The 16,248-nt window shown below is 58.4% G+C and overlaps 1 protein-coding gene across 1 annotated transcript in view; it reads right to left on the minus strand.

Moving 5' to 3' along the window:
- Positions 1 to 13,957, minus strand: part of LTBP4 (latent transforming growth factor beta binding protein 4) — a 49,121-nt gene extending 35,164 nt beyond the window's left edge. Inside the window, 6 exon segments of the mRNA XM_030970665.1 lie at positions 1,578 to 1,700; positions 2,674 to 2,718; positions 4,347 to 4,452; positions 6,908 to 7,146; positions 9,545 to 9,847; positions 13,696 to 13,957. Of these exon segments, the coding sequence (XP_030826525.1) occupies positions 1,578 to 1,700; positions 2,674 to 2,718; positions 4,347 to 4,452; positions 6,908 to 7,146; positions 9,545 to 9,847; positions 13,696 to 13,957 (1,078 nt within the window).
- Positions 13,958 to 16,248: the final 2,291 nt, after the last annotated feature.

Here is a 16,248-nt window from a genome sequence, read left to right on the forward strand (position 1 = left end):
TTCATCCCAGTTTGTCCCAGTTTGGCCCAGTCCATCCCAGTCCATCCTATCCCAGCCCATCCCATTCTATCCCCATCGGTTCTCTCCCACACCAGGTGGGTTTGGGATCCCCCCGGAGCCTTTGAGAGATGTTTTGGGGCTGGGGATGCACATGGTGAGCACCTGGAGCCCTCCCAGTCCATCCCAGTTCATCCCAGTTTGTCCCAGTCCCATCCCAGTCCATCCTATCCCAGCCCATCCCGTTCTATCCCAGTTGATTCGCATCCCAGACCAGGTGGGTTTGGGATCCCCCCGGAGCCTTTGAGAGACGTTTTGGGGCTGGGGACGCGCATGGTGAGCACCTGGAGCCCTCCCAGTCCGTCCCAGTTCATCCCAGTTTGTCCCAGTTTGTCCCAGTCCATCCCGGTTTGTCCCAGTTCATCCCAGTCCATCCCAGTCCATCCCAGTCCATCCCAGTTCATCCCATTCCATCCTAGAGCCTCCCAGACCAGGTGGATTTGGGGTTCCCCCCAAGCATCTGAGAGATGTTTTGGGGCTGGGGGCGCACATGGTGAGCACCTGGGGCCCTCCCAGTTCATCCCAGTTCATCCCAGTTTGGCCCAGCCCATTCCCAATTCCAAAAACCCCACAAATGACCCCAAATGTCCCGACAGATGCAGCGGAAGCGGGACGAGTCGAGCAGGAATCCCATCCCAAACCCATCCCCAACCCCACAAATCCCACCGATAACCCCACAAATCCCACCGAATAACCCCATAAATCCCACAGATTACCCCATAAATCCCACAGATAACCCCACAAATCCCACAGATAACCCCATCAATGACCCCAAACCCCACAAACGACCCCATAAATCCCACAGATAACCCCATAAATCCCACCGATAACCCCATAAATCCCACATAGAACACCGTCAATGACCCCAAACCCCATAAATAACCCCACAAACGACCCCATAAATGCCAAGCCACGCTCACAGATGCAGCGGGAGCGGGACGAGTCGAGCAGGAATCCCATCCCAAACCCATTCCCAACCCCACAAATCCCACAGATAACCCCATAAATCCCACAGATAACCCCACAAATCCCACAGATAACCCCATCAATGACCCCAAACCCCATCAATGACCCCAAACCCCACAAACGACCCCACAAACCCCAGACCCCACTCACAGATGCAGCGGGAGCGGGACAAGTCCAGCAGGAATCCCATCCCAAACCCATCCCCAGCCTCCATAAATGACCCCAAACCCCACAAATGACCCCATTAAAGACCTCAAACCCCACAAATTACACCAAACCCCGCAAAAACCCCATAAATGATCCCATTAAAGACCCAACCTCCATGAATCCCACAGATAACCCCATCAATGACCCCAAACCCCACAAACGACCCCACAAACGCCAGACGCCGCTCACAGATGCAGCGGGAGCGGGACGAATCCAGCAGGGATCCCATCCCAAACCCATTCCCAACCCCACAAATCCCACAGATAACCCCATAAATCCCACAGATAACCCCATGAATCCCACAGATAACCCCATCAATGACCCCACAAACGCCAGACGCCGCTCACAGATGCAGCGGGAGCGGGACGAATCCAGCAGGAAGCCCGGCGGGCACAGGCAGGCGAAGCTGCCGCGGGTGTTGGTGCAGAGCCCGAGCTGGCACAGCGCCCCCTCCTGGCACTCGTCCACGTCTGGGGGGACACACGGACACGGGAGGGACACACGGACACGGGAGGGACACATGGACACGGGAGGGACAGAGGGACACGGAGGGACACACGGACACGGGAGGGACAGACGGACACGGGAGGGACACACGGACACGGGGAGGGACACATGGACACGGGAGGGACACACGGACACGGGGAGGGACAGAGGGACACGGGGAGGGACACACGGACACGGGAGGGACAGACGGACACGAGGGACACACGGGAGGGACACACGGACACGGGAGGGACAGAGGGACACGGGAGGGACACACGGACACGGGAGAAACGCAGAGGGACACACGGAGGGACACACGGACACGGGAGGGACAGACGGACACGGGAGGGACACACGGACACGGGAGGGACACACGGGAGGGACACACGGACACGGAGGGACAGACGGACACGGGAGGGACAGACGGACACGGAGGGACACACGGACACGGGAGGGACACACGGGAGGGACACACGGACACGGAGGGACACACGGACACGGGGAGGGACACACGGACACGGGAGGGACACACGGACACGGGGAGGGAGGCGTCAGTGGGCACCCCCCGATCGCAAAAATTCCTGGAGCCCAAAATCCCAAATCCCAAATCCCCAATCCCGATCCCAAATCCCGATCCCGATCCCCAATCCCGATCCCAAATCCCTGATCCCAAATCCCCGATCCCGATCCCCAATCCCGATCCCAAATCCCCAATCCCAATCCCAAATCCCCGATCCCAAATCCCCGATCCTGATCCCAAATCCCCGATCCCAAATCCCCAAATCCCCGATCCTGATCCCAAATCCCCGATCCCAAATCCCCAAATCCCCAATCCCGATCCCAAATCCCCGATCCCAAATCCCCAAATCCCCGATCCCGATCCCCAATCCCGATCCCGATCCCAAATCCCAAATCCCCGATCCCAAATCCCGATCCCGATCCCAAATCCTCTCTCACCCACGCAGGTTCCGTTCTGCCGCTGGAATCCCGGCGGGCACGGCTCTGCAACGGGGCGGGGGTGGCACCTTTGTCACCTTGGTGTCACTTGGTGTCACCTTGGTGTCACTTTTGTCACCTTTGTGGCACTTCTGTGGCACCTTTGTCCCCACCGTGTCCCCGTGTCCCACCCCTCAGTGTCCCCGTGCCCCGTGTTGCACCCCCTTGTGTCCCCCCGGTGTCCCGTCCCCTCTCAGTGTCCCCGGTGTTGTGTCCCTCCCGGTGTCCCCGTGTCCCCTCCCGGTGTTCTCCTCAGTGTCCCCGTGTCCCTCCCCCCGCTGTTTGTCCCCACACGATGTCCCGGTGTCCCCGTGTCCCCCCCCTCAGTGTCCCCGTGTCCCCCGCAGTGTCCCGTCCCGGTGTCCCCCTCAGTGTCCCCGTGTCCCTCCCCCCGCTGTTTGTCCCCACACGATGTCCCGGTGTCCCCGTGTCCCCCCACTCAGTGTCCCCGTGTCCCCCTCCGATGTCCCCGTGTCCCCCCCGGTGTCCCCCTCAGTGTCCCCGTGTCCCCTCCGGTATTTGTCACCCCCTCCGATGTCCCCGTGTCCCTCCCGGTGTCCCCGTGTCCCCTCCGGTGTTTGTCCCGTGTCCCCCGCAGTGTCCCGTCCCGGTGTCCCCCTCAATGTCCCCGTGTCCCCTCCGGTGTTTGTCACCCCCTCAACGTCCCCGTGTCCCCTCCGGTGTTTGTCACACCCTCGGTGTCCCGGTGTCCCCCCCTCTGTGTCCCCGTGTCCCTCCCGGTGTTTGTTCCCGTGTCCCCCGCAGCGTCCCCTCCCGGTGTCCCCCGGTGTCCCCTTGTCCTCCTCAATGTCCCCGTGCCATCCCCCCGTGTCGTCCCCGCCCCGATGTCCCCGTGTCCCCTCCGGTATTTGTTACACCCTCGGTGTCCCCGTGTCCCCCTCAATGTCCTCGTGCCATCCCCCCGTGTCTCCCAGTCCCCATTTTTCCCATTCCCCCCCCGGTGTCCCCGTGTCCCCTCCCGGTGTCCCGGTGTCCCCTTCAGTGTCCCCGTGTCCCTCCCGGTGTTTGTCCCCCCACGATGTCCCGGTGTCCCCGTGTCCCCCCCCCGGTGTCCCCGTGTCCTCCTCAATGTCCCCGTGCCATCCCCCCATGTCCCCCCCTCAGTGTCCCCGTGTCCCCCCCCGATGTCCCCGTGTCCCCCGGTATTTGTCACCCCCCGATGTCCCCGTGTCCCCCCCCGATGTCCCGGTGTCCCCGTATCCCCCCAGTGTCCCCCCCCTCAGTGTCCCCGTGTCTCCCCCCGATGTCCCCGTGTCCCCCCCGATGTCCCGGTGTCCCCGTATCCCCCCGGTGTCCCCCCTCAGTGTCCCCGTGTCCCCCCCCGATGTCCCCGTATTTCCCCGGTGTCCCCGCCCCCGATGTCCCCGTGTCCCCCCCCGATGTCCCCGTGTCCCCCCCACGGTGTCCCCCCCCTCAGTGTCCCGGTGTCCCCGCCCCCGATGTCCCCGTGTCCCCCCCCGATGTCCCGGTGTCCCCGTATCCCCCCCCCCCGGTGTCCCCCCCCGATGTCCCGGTGTCCCCCCCCCCGGTGTCCCCGATATCCCCCGGTGTCCCCCCTCAGTGTCCCGGTGTCCCCCCCCGATGTCCCGGTGTCCCCCCCCGGTGTCCCTTACGGGCGTGGCCGTCGCACGGGTGACACTCGCGGACGCCCCAGGCGACGCCGCCGCCGCCGCGGCAGCAAATGTCCCGGGTGCGGAGCCCGGGCAGGGGGGAGCTGCACTGGGGGGGAAAATGGGGGAAAAACGGGGAAAATGGGAAAAATGGGGGAAATGGGGGAAATGGGGAAAATGGGGGAAATGGGGGAAATGGGGGAAATGGGGGAAAATGGGAGAAATGGGGGAAATGGGAGAAATGGGGGAAATGGGAGAAATGGGGAAATGGGGAAAAACGGGGGAAAATGGGAAAAATGGGGAAATGGGAGAAATGGGGGGAAATGGGAAAAATGGGGAAATGGGGAAAATGGGGAAAATGGGGAAAAATGGGGAAATGGGGGAAATGGGGAAAATGGGGGAAAATGGGGAAAATGGGGAAAATGGGGAAATGGGGAAATGGGAAAAACGGGGAAAAATGGGGAAAATGGGGGAAATGGGGAAAAACGGGAAAAAATGGGGAAATGGGGAAATGGGGAAAATGGGGAAAATGGGGAAATGGGGGAAAAACGGGGGAAAATGGGGGAAATGGGGGAAATGGAGGAAATGGGGAAAATGGGAAAATGGGGAAATGGGGGAAATGGGGAAAATGGGGAAAATGGGGAAATGGGGGGAAATGGGGGAAATGGGGAAAATGGGGGAAAATTGGGGGAAATGGGGGAAAAATGGGGAAAATGGGAAAAATGGGGAAATGGGGGAAATGGGAAAAATGGGGGAAATGGGGAGAAATGGGGAAATGGGGAAATGGGGAAAATGGGGAAAATTGGGAAAAATGGGGAAAAAAATGGGGAAAAATGGGGAAAATGGGGAAATGGGGAAATGGGGAAAAATGGGGAAATGGGGAAATGGGGAAAATGGGGGAAATGGGGAAAATGGGAAAAATGGGGAAAATGGGGAAAATGGGGAAATGGGGAAATGGGGAAAATGGGGAAAATGGGGAAAATGGGGGAAAATTGGGGAAAATGGGGAAAAATGGGAAAAATGGGGAAAATGGGGAAAATGGGGGAAATGGGGGAAATGGGAGAAATGGGAGAAATGGGGAAAATGGGGAAAATGGGGAAAATTGGGGAATGGGGAAATGGGGGAAATGGGGAAAATGGGAAAAATGGGGAAATGGGAAAATGGGGGAAATGGGGGAAATGGGGGAAATGGGGAAAATGGGGAAATGGGAAAATGGGGAAAAAATGGGGAAAATGGGGGAAAATGGGGGAAAATGGGGAAATGGGGGAAATGGGGAAAATGGGAAAAATGGGGAAAAACGGGGGAAAATGGGGGAAATTGGGGAAAAATGGGGGTGGATGGGGAAAATGGGGAAGAAATGGGGAAATGGGGAAAATGGGGAAAATGGGGAAATGGGGAAAATGGGGGAAATGGGGAAAATGGGGGGACATGGGAGAAATGGAGGAAATGGGGGAAATGGGGAAATTTGGGGAAAATGGGGAAAAATTGGGAAAAATTGGGGGAATTGGGGAAAATGGGGAAAAATGGGGAAAATTGGGGAATTGGGAAAATGGGGGAAATTTGGGAAAATGGGGGCAAAAAGGGGGAAATTTGGGGGGAAAAAAGGGGGGAAAAGGGAGGAAATTGGGGGGAAATGGGGAAAATGGGGGAAAATGGGGGAATGGGGAAAATGGGGAAATGGGAAAAATGGGGGAAATTGAGGGGGAAATGGGGGGAATGGGGAAAAAGGGGGGGAAATTGGGGGAAAATGGGGAAAAATGGGGGAAATGGGAAAAATTGGGGGAAATGAGAAAAATGGGGGAAAAACAGGGGGAAAAGGGAGGAAATGGGGGGAAATGGGAAAATGGGGCAAAAGGGGGAAATTTGGGGAAAAAAGGGGGGGGAAGGGGGGAAATTGGGGGGGAAATGGGGGGGAAAGGTGAAAAAAAGGGAAATTTGGGGTAAAAGGGCGAAAAATAGGGAAAATTGGGGGAAAAAAGGGGGGAAATGGGGGGAAAAAAAGAGGTTGGACCCCCCAGAAGCAAATCCCGGATTCCCCCACCCCAAAATTCCCCATTTCCCTCTTTTTGCCGTCAAATCCCCGCCTTTTCCCCCCAAATCCCCCCTTTTTCCCCATTTCCCCCCAAATCCCCCCATTTTTCCCTTTACCCCCTTCCCTCCCCTCATTTTCCCCTTTCCCCCCCCTTTTTTTCCCATTTTCCCATTTTCCCCCAAATTCCCCCCCTTTCCCCCTCCTTTTTTCCTTTTCCCCCCCCATTTTTCCACCAAATCCCCCCTTTTCCCCATTTTCTCCATTTCCCTCTCTTTTCCCCTCATTTTCCACTTTTTTTCCCCCCCCCCCACCTTTGCCCCCATTTTCCCCTTCCCCCCATTCCCCCCCCATTCCCACCCCCCGAATTCCCCAAATTTCTCCAATTCCCACCCCACAAATTCTCCCCAAATTTCCCCAATTCCCACCCCTCCAATCTCCCAAATTTCCCCCAATTCCCACCCCCCCAATTCCCCCAATTCCCACCCCCACAAATTTCCCCAAATTCCCCCCAATTTCTCCCCAAATTCCTCACCTGCCCCCCCCGCAGCTGCCTGAAGCAATACCCGAACCCCGAGTTCTCGCCGGCGGGGGGGTCCCGGCCGGGTCCCCTCTGTGCGAGCACCCGGAATTGGGGCGGGGGGCTCGCGGGGGGGGTTGGGGGCGCTGGGGAGGGGTAGCGGCCGCCGCCGCCCCGCACCCGCTCCACGCTGTGGATCGTCACCGTGGCGTGCGGCGGGTGCCGCACCAGCACGCTCACCATGGACTGCGCGCCTGCAGCGGCCATTCGGGGCTTTTTTGGGGTTTGTTTGGGGCGATTTGGGGTTTTTTTTGGGAGATTTGGGGGTTTTTTTGTGAGTTTTGGGGTTTTTCCCCGCCCCCCAAAAAATCCTCATCCCGATCTCATCCCGATTGCCGCCATTCCGCCCCCCAAAAAGGTCAAAATCACCGAATTTCCACCCCTCCTAATTCCCCCCTTTTCACCCCAAAAATTTCCTTTTTCCCCCCATTTCAATCCCTCAAACCCCTCCCCAATTTTCCCAAATTTCCACCCATTCCCACCCACAAATTCTCCCCCAATTTTCCCAAATTTCCACCCATTCCCACCCCACAAATTCTCCTTCTCCCCAATTTTCCTCCTTCCACCACAAATTCTCCCATCCCATTCCCACCCCCACCAAATTCTCCCCACATTTTCCCAAATTTCCACCCATTCCCACCCCACAAATTCTCCCCAAATTTTCCCAATTTTTCCCCCATTCCCACCCCACAAATTCTCCTCTTTTCCCCCATCCCAAATCCCACCCCCAAATCCATTTTTCTCCCCATCCCAAATCCCCAAATCCCCCTCCCAATTTCCCCCATTCCATCCCCAAAAATCTCCCCCAAATTTTCCCCATTTCAATCCCCCAAATCCCTCCCCAATTTTCCCAATTTTCCACCCATTCCCACCCCACAAATTCTCCCCAATTTTCCCAAATTTCCACCCATTCCCACCCCACAAATTCTCCCCAATTTTCCCAATTTTTCCCCCATTCCCACCCCACAAATTCTCCTCTTTTCCCCCATCCCAAATCCCTCCCCAAAATCCATTTTTCTCCCCATCCCAAACCCCCAAATCCCCCTCCCAATTTCCCCCATTCCATCCCCAAAAATCTCCCCCAAATTTCCCCCATTTCAATCCCCCAAATCCCTCCCCAATTTTCCCAAATTTCCCCCCATTCCCACCCCAAAAATTCCCCCCTTTTCCCCCATTTCAATTCCCCAATTTTCCCAAATTTTCCCCCATTCCCACCCCATAAATTCCCTCCTTTTCCTCCATCCCAAATCCCTCCCCAAAATCCTTTTTATCCCCATCCCAAAACCCCAAATCCCCAATTCCCAAAATCCCCAAATCCCCATTTCAGTCCCCCCAATTTGGGGGATTTTGGGGTGGGATCTGGGATGGGGGAAAAGGGGAGAATTTGTGGGGCGGGAATGGGGAAAATTTGGGGAAATCATCGGGGAATTTGGGAATTGAAATCGGGGAATTGGGGTGGGGGGATCTGAGGATTTGGGGATTTGGGATTTAGGAATTTGTGGGGTGGGAATGGGGGAAGATTTGGGAAAATTGGGGAATTGAAATGGGGAAAAAAAGAAAGGGGGAAATTTGAGGGGGAATTTGGGGAAGTTGGGAGAAACAGGGAGAGGGGGGATGGATTTGGAAGTGGGTAAGAGATCTAAAAAATAAAACGGGGGAAAATTGGGGAAAATAAAGGAATTGGGGAATTGGTGGGAAAAATCCTCAAAAAATTTTTTGGGGGATAGGGAAAAATCCCCTAAAACCAATTTTTTGGGGGTGGGGATATGAAAATCCCTAAAACCAATTTTTTGGGGATGAAGGAAAACCTAAAACCAATATTTTTGGGGTGTGGATAATTAGGGAAAAATCCCTCAAAACCAATTTTTTGGGGATGATAATTAGGGAAAAATCCCCTAAAACCAATATTTTTGGGGTGTGGATAATTAGGGAAAAATCCCTTAAAAACCAATTTTTTGGGGGATGATAATTAGGAAAAAATCCCTTAAAACCAATTTTTTGGGGGGTGGATAATTAGGAAAAAATCCCTAACATTTTGGGGGTGAAATAACTTTTGGTGGATAGTGGAAAAATCCCTAAAACAATTTGGGGGTGGATAATTAGGGAAAAACCCTAAAAAACCAATTTTTGGGGGGGATAAATTAGGGAAAAATCCCCTAAAAACCCATTTTTTGGGGGTGGATAATTAGGAAAAAATCCCCTAAAACCAATTTTTTGGGGGGTGGATAATTAGGGAAAAATCCCCTAAAAACCAAATTTTTGGGGGAGGATAAATTAGGGAAAAATCCCCTAAAAACCCATTTTTTTGGGGGGTGGATAATTAGGAAAAAATCCCCTTAAAACCCAAATTTTTGGGGGTGGATAATTAGGAAAAAATTCCCTAAAACCCCAATATTTTTTGGGATGATAATTAGGGAAAAATCCCCTCAAAATCCAATTTTTTGGGATGATAATTAGGAAAAAATCCCCTAAAAAACCAAATTTTTGGGGGATGATAATTAGGAAAAATCCCCTAAAAACCCAAATATTTTTGGGGATGATAATTAGGGAAAAATCCCCTAAAACCCCAAATATTTTCGGGGGGGCTCTCACCATCCTCCTCGTCGCGGTGGTTGCTCAGGGGCAGGGTGTAGATGGAGCGGGTCAAGGCTTGGGGGCGCCCCCCCGTGGACGTTGTGGGGATTTGGGGCGCCCCCGTGGACGTTGCGGGGATTTGGGGCGCCCCCCCGTGGACGTTGCGGGGATTTGGGGGCGCCCCCCGCGGGTTTGGGGCGCTCTCTTTGGTGCCGTTGCCCGAGGGGAGGTGACAAAACTTCCCGGTGAACTGGGGGGGGCACAGGCAGCGCTGGGGGTGGGCGCAGACCCCCCCGTTCCGGCAGAGCAGCGGGCACAGCACTGTGGGGAGGGGGACACCCCGAAATTAGAGAGAGCCCCCCAAAAAAACCCCATAAAATCCCCAAAAACCCCGCCGAAAATAACCCCAAAAATGACCCCAAATCATCAAAATAACCCCAAAATTGGGTCCCCCCCATTTCGGCACAGCACTGCGGGGGGAGGGACACCTGAAATTAGGAGCGCCCCCAAAAATAACCCAAAAACACCACCAAACCCAAAACCCAACCAAATCCCTTTACACTGGGGGGGGGGGACCCGAAAAAGAGAGCCCCCAAAATAACCCATAAAAATAACAGAAATTCCCCCCCGAAAATAACCCCAAAAATGACCCCAAATCATCAAAATAACCCCAAAATTGGGTGTCCCCCCATTTCGGCACAGAACTGCGGGGGGAGGGACACCCCGAAATTAGGGAGCGCCCCCCAAAAATAACCCCTAAAAAACGACCATAAAATCCCCAAAAAAACCCGCCCAAAATGACCCCAAAAATGACCCCAAATCATCAAAATAACCCCAAAAATAACGCCCAAAATAACCGCAAAATTTGGTGTGTCCCCCCCCCATTTCGGCACAGAACTGCGGAGGGGGACACCCCGAAATTAGGGAGGGCCCCAAAAAAACCTAAAAAGTAACCCAGAAATTCCCCAAAACCCGCCCAAAATAACCCCAAAAATGACCCCAAAATCATCAAAATAACCCCAAAAATAACCCCAAAAATAACCCCAAAATATCCCAAAATAACCCCAAAATTGGGTGTCGACCCCGAAATTAGGGAGCGCCCCCCCCAAAAACTTAAAAAATAACCCAGAAATGCCCCAAAACCCGCCCAAAATAACCCCAAAAATGACCCCCAAAATCATCAAAATAACCCCCAAAATAACCCCAAAATATCCCAAAATAACCCCAAAATGGGGTGTCGTCCCCTCCCCCATTTCGGCACAGCACTGCCGGGGGGGGGACACCCCGAAATTAGGGAGCCCCCCCCAAAAAAACCCATAAAATAACCCAGAAATTCCCCCAAAACCCCCAAAACAACCCAAAATCATTAAAATAACCCCAAAAATAACCCCAAAACTGGTTGCCCCCCCCCCCCATATTTTGGAACAGCATTGGGGGGGGGGAACACTCCAAAATTAGGGAGCCCCCCCTCAAAAAAAAAAAGGAAAAACGACCCCAAAAATTACCCAAAATACCCCAAAATAACCCTAAATTGTGGGGGGTTTAAGGGTTTTTTTCGGGGCGGGTCCCAGGAATTCGGGGGGGGAATTTTGGGGGGGGGGGGGGTCTCAGATATTTGGGGGGGACCCCAAAATTTGGGGGGAGAGGGGTCCCGGAAGGGATCGCGACATTTGGGGGGGTCCCGGGGGGGGAATTTTGACTTTTGGGGTCGAACCAAACTTTTGGGGGGGGGGGGGTTCAAGGTGGGATTCCAAAATTTGGGGAGGGGGGTCCCTGACATTTGGGGGGGTTCAGAGTGAGACCCCGAATTTTGGGGGGTCTCGGACATTTTGGGGAGGGGGGGATCCAAATTTTGGGGGGGATCCCAGAACATTTGGTGGGGGTCCCAGATTTTGGGGGGGTTCCAGAAATTTTGGGGGGGTCCCAGACATTTTTGGGAGGGTCCCAGAAATTTTGGGGGGGGGGTCCAGAACATTTGAGGGGGGGTCCCAGCGCGGAATTTTGGGGCCGATCCAGAACATTTTGGGGAGCGTCCGAAATGAAATGAAAAATGAAATCCCGACATTTAGGGGGGGGATCCAGATTTGGGGGGCGGGGTCTGGGATATGTGGGGGGGGTCCCAGACATTTTGGGGGGGGTCCCAGCGCGGCTTTTGGGGCGGGGGGGGCCCCGGGGCCGCCTCGGCCGCAGCTCTGCCGGGGCCCCTCTGTTTATGTTGCGAATTCCCGGCGATTTCCAGCGGGACCCGATGAGCTCATGGAGCTGCGTGGGTGGGATGGGGCCCACCCTTCCCCCGGGGGGCCCCAAAATCCCCCCCGACCCCAAAAACCCCTCCCCAAAAAACCGGGGATGGGCGCACGAACCCCCACCCCAAAAATGGAAGGAAAAGGGGTTTTGATTTTGGGGGTTTTTTGGGGTTTTTTGGGGTTTTTTGGGGGGAGTTGTGAGGGTGGGATGGGGCCCACCCTGATCCGAACCCCCCTGGGAGGGCCCCCCCCGGCCCTAAAAACCCCCCCCCGACCCCAAAATCTCCATCCCAAAAATGGGGAGGGGCGCACGAACCCCCACCCTAAAAATGGAAGGAAAAGGGGTTTTGATTTTTGGGGTTTTTGGGAGATCCCGCCCCAAAACGCCCGCGGGGATTTGGGGGATTTGGGGGCTGGGAAGCCCCAAATGTCCTGGGAACCCCCCCAAAACCACGAACCCCAAAATTTGTGGGGTTGTCAAACCTTCCCCCCCCCGCACAGCCAAAAGGGAATTTGGGGGTGTTGGAGATGCCCCCGCACCCCGAATCCTCCCTGGACCCCGAAATTCCCCTCGTGCCCTAAAAGATCCTGAACCCCAAAATGTCTCAACTTCCCCCCAAATCCCGCCTGAACCCCAAATCCTCCATCCCAAATCCTCCCATATTCCAAATCCTCCACCCCAAATCGCTCCTGAACCCCAAAATCCCCCCGTATCCTAAATCTCTCCTTCCACCTCAAACTCCCCCCTAATCCCAAAAACTCCCCGGCATCCCAAAATCCCCAACCCCCCACCCCCAAAATCCCAAACTCCCCAAAATCCCAAACTCCCCCCATTCAAAAGTTCCGGATCCCGATACCCCCTCCCCAAAATCCCAGATCCCTCCCAAACCCCAAAATTTTCCACCACCCCAAACCCCCCAAATCCCAAAATTCCCTTCCCAAAAATTCCGGATCCCGACTCCCCCTCCCCAAAACCCCAAACTCCAAATCCCTCCCAAATCCCAACCCCCCCCAAATCCCAAACTCCCCCAAATCCCCAAACTCTCCCCACTCAAAACTTCCCGCATCCCGACCCCCCTCCCAAAATCCCAACCCCCCAAATCCCAAACTCCCCCCTCCCAAAGCTGCCAGATCCCAACTGCCCCCTCCCCCAAAATCCCGAACTCCAAATCCCAAACTCCCCAAACTCTCGAACTCCCCCCTCCCAAAACTTCCGCATCCCGACTCCCCCCCCCCCCAAAACCCCAAACTCCAAATCCCTCCCAAATCCCAACCCCCCCAAATCCCAAACTCCCCCAAATCCCCAAACTCTCCCCACTCAAAACTTCCGCATCCCGACCCCCTCCCCAAAATCCCAACCCCCCCAAATCCCAAACTCCCCCCTCCCAAAGCTGCCAGATCCCAACTCCCCCCCCCAAAATCCCACCAAATCCCAAACTCCCCCAAACTCTCGAACTCCCCCTCCCAAATCCCATCCCGACTCCCCTCCCCAAAATCCCAAACTCCCCCTCCCCAAAACTTCGCATCCCAACTCCCCTCCAAAATCCCAAACTCCCCCTCCCAAAACTTCCGCATCCCAACTCCCCCTCCCCAAAATCCCGAACTCCCCCCACTCAAAACTTCCGGATCCCGAACCCCCCCCCAACCCCCCAATCCCAAACTCCCCCCCCACACCCAATCCCAACCCCCCTCCCCAAAACCCCAAACCCCCCACTCAAAACTTCCGGATCCCGACTCCCCCTCCCCAAAATCCCAAACTCCCCAAACTCCCCACTCCAAAACTTCCCCATCCCACTCCCCTTGCTTCGCCCCGAACGCCCCCCCTCCGGGCCCGCATCCCGACCCCCCAAACCCCCAAACCCCCAAACCCCCCAAACCCCCCAAACCTCCCAAACCCCCAAACCCCCAAACCCCCGCACTGACCGAGCCTGAAGCCGGCGGCCCGGGGGCCCGCCGCTCTCAGCACCACCACGGTGACGTTGCTGTCCGCGTCCCCCGCCGCCTCCGGGTCCCCCCCGGCCCGGGGGCGACACCCGGGGGCGCAGCGACCCCCGGGGCAGCAGCGGGGGGGGGAGAAACGGACGCGGAGCCGGGGGGGGCCGGGACCCCCGGGCGGGGAGGCGGGGGAGCCCGGGGCGGGCAGCGCCAGCAGCGCCGCGAGCAGCAGAGCGGGGCCCGGCGCCATCGGGGGGGGACACTGAGGGGACACGCAGGGGACACCGAGGGGGGGACACTGAGCGCGGGGGGACACGGGTGGGAACCGCCCCGGGGGGGGGGGCGGGCCGGGGGCACGGGGACACGGGGCTTGGGGGGGGGACTGAGGACATCCACACGAGATGGGGACAGGGGGGACACGGGGGGGACATGAGGGACAGATCGGGGGGGACACGGGGGGGACAAGGGGGGGACACGGGGGGACATGAGGGACAGATCGGGGGGGGACACGGGGGGGACAAGGGGGGACACGGGGGACATGAGGGACAGATCGGGGGGACACGGGAAGGACAAGGGGGGGGACATGAGGGACAGATCGGGGGGGACACGGGGGACAGAGTGGGGGGAACACGGGGGGGATTAAATGGGACTTAATGGGGGGGACACCGGGAGGGACAAGGGGGGGACACTCGGGACAAGGGGGGCGACACGGGGGGGACACGAGGCGGGACAAGGAGGGGACACGAGTGGGGACACGGGGGGGACACTCGGGACAGACTGAGGGGGACACGGGCGACCCTGGCGAGCAGCAGAGCGGGGCCCGGCGCCATCGGGGGGGGACACTGAGGGGACACGGAGGGGGGGACACTGAGCGGGGGGGGGGGGACACACGGTGGGAACCGCCCCGGGGTGGGGCCGGGCCGGGGGGGGGCGGGGAAACGCCCGGGGTGGGGCCCGAGCATCGCGGGACATGGGGGGGAGCGTGAGGGACAGAAGGGGGGGACACAGGCGACAAAGTGGGGGGGACGGGGGGGGGGAACGGGAATTAATGGCGGGGACACGGGCGGGACAAGGGGGGGACATGAGGGACAGATCGGGGGGGACACGGGACCCCCAGGGGGACACGGAGGTGACAATGGGGGGGACACAGGGGGGACAATGAGGGGACACGGGGGTGACAATGGGGGGACACGGGGGTGACAATGGGGGACACGGGGGTGACAATGGGGGACACGGGGGTGACAATGGGGGGACACGGGGGTGACAATGGGGGACACGGGGGTGACAAAGGGGGACACGCGGGGGTGTCACGGTACACGGGGGGGCTGGGAGGGGGCGGACACTGGGGACACGGGTGTCATCCCCCCTCCCCGGTGCCACACGTGCCACCCCGGGCGCTGCTGGGGTGGCGAGGAAATGCCAGCGGTGCCAGCCCGCCCCCGCAGGATCCGGTGACAACGGGCTGGGGACAATGGGGACACCGGGGACACCGGGACTGGGGACACCGGGGCTGGGGACAATGGGGACACCGGGGACACCGGGACAGCCCGGACTGGGGACAATGGGGACACCGGGACTGCGGACAATGGGGACACCGGGGACACCGGGGACACCGGGACAGCCCGGACTGGGGACAATGGGGACACCGGGACTGCGGACAATGGGGACACAGGGGACACCGGGACAGCCCGGACTGGGGACAATGGGGACACCGGGGACACCGGGACTGGGGACAATGGGGACACCGGGGACACCGGGGCTGCGGACACTGGGGACACCGGGGACACCGGGACAGCCCGGAATGGGGACACCGGGGACGGGGACAATGGGGACACCGGGGACACTCAGAGAGCCCGGTCTGGGGACACTGGGGACACTGGGACCCCACCCCAGCCCAAACTGGGGACACGGGGGACACTGGTGCCACCGGTGCCGCCGTCCCCGCGGTGCCCCCAGCCCCACTGCAGGTGACAGGTGACAGCTGCGGGTGGGGTGTGGCCACCCCGTTGTCACCCCGGTGCCACCTGTGCCCGGCACGGCAGGTTCCTCTGGCAGCGGCCACCGGAAGTGGCGATGCCACAGCGATGCCACAGCGATGTCACCGCGATGCCACAGCAATGTCACAGCGGTGCCACGCCGGTGCCACCGCGATGCCACAGCAATGCCACAGCGATGTCGCACCGGTGCCACCGCGATGTCACCGCGATGTCGCAGCGGTGCCACCGCGGTGTCGCCGAGCGGGGCTGGCACCGTGCCCAGCGCGGGGGGCGCGGCCCTGGCCCGGGTCCCGCTGTGCCCAGCGCTGTCCCCTTTGTCCCCGTTGTCGCCGCTGTCCCCTCCCGGGCCGGATCCGGGCGGGAATTGCTGGGCCCTGACTCAGGCCGGGCTCAGCCGGAATTTCTGCCCCGGCCGCCCCTCCCTGGCCGGGATCGCCGGGATCGCCGGGGCCGGTGCCATAAATCCGGGAGGGACCGGGACAGGCACGGGACAGCACCGGGAGGGGACGGGACAGGGACCGGGACCGGGACCGGGACAGGGATG

Source organism: Camarhynchus parvulus, unplaced genomic scaffold (genome assembly GCF_901933205.1).
Source record: "Camarhynchus parvulus unplaced genomic scaffold, STF_HiC, whole genome shotgun sequence".
Lineage (NCBI taxonomy): Eukaryota > Metazoa > Chordata > Aves > Passeriformes > Thraupidae > Camarhynchus > Camarhynchus parvulus.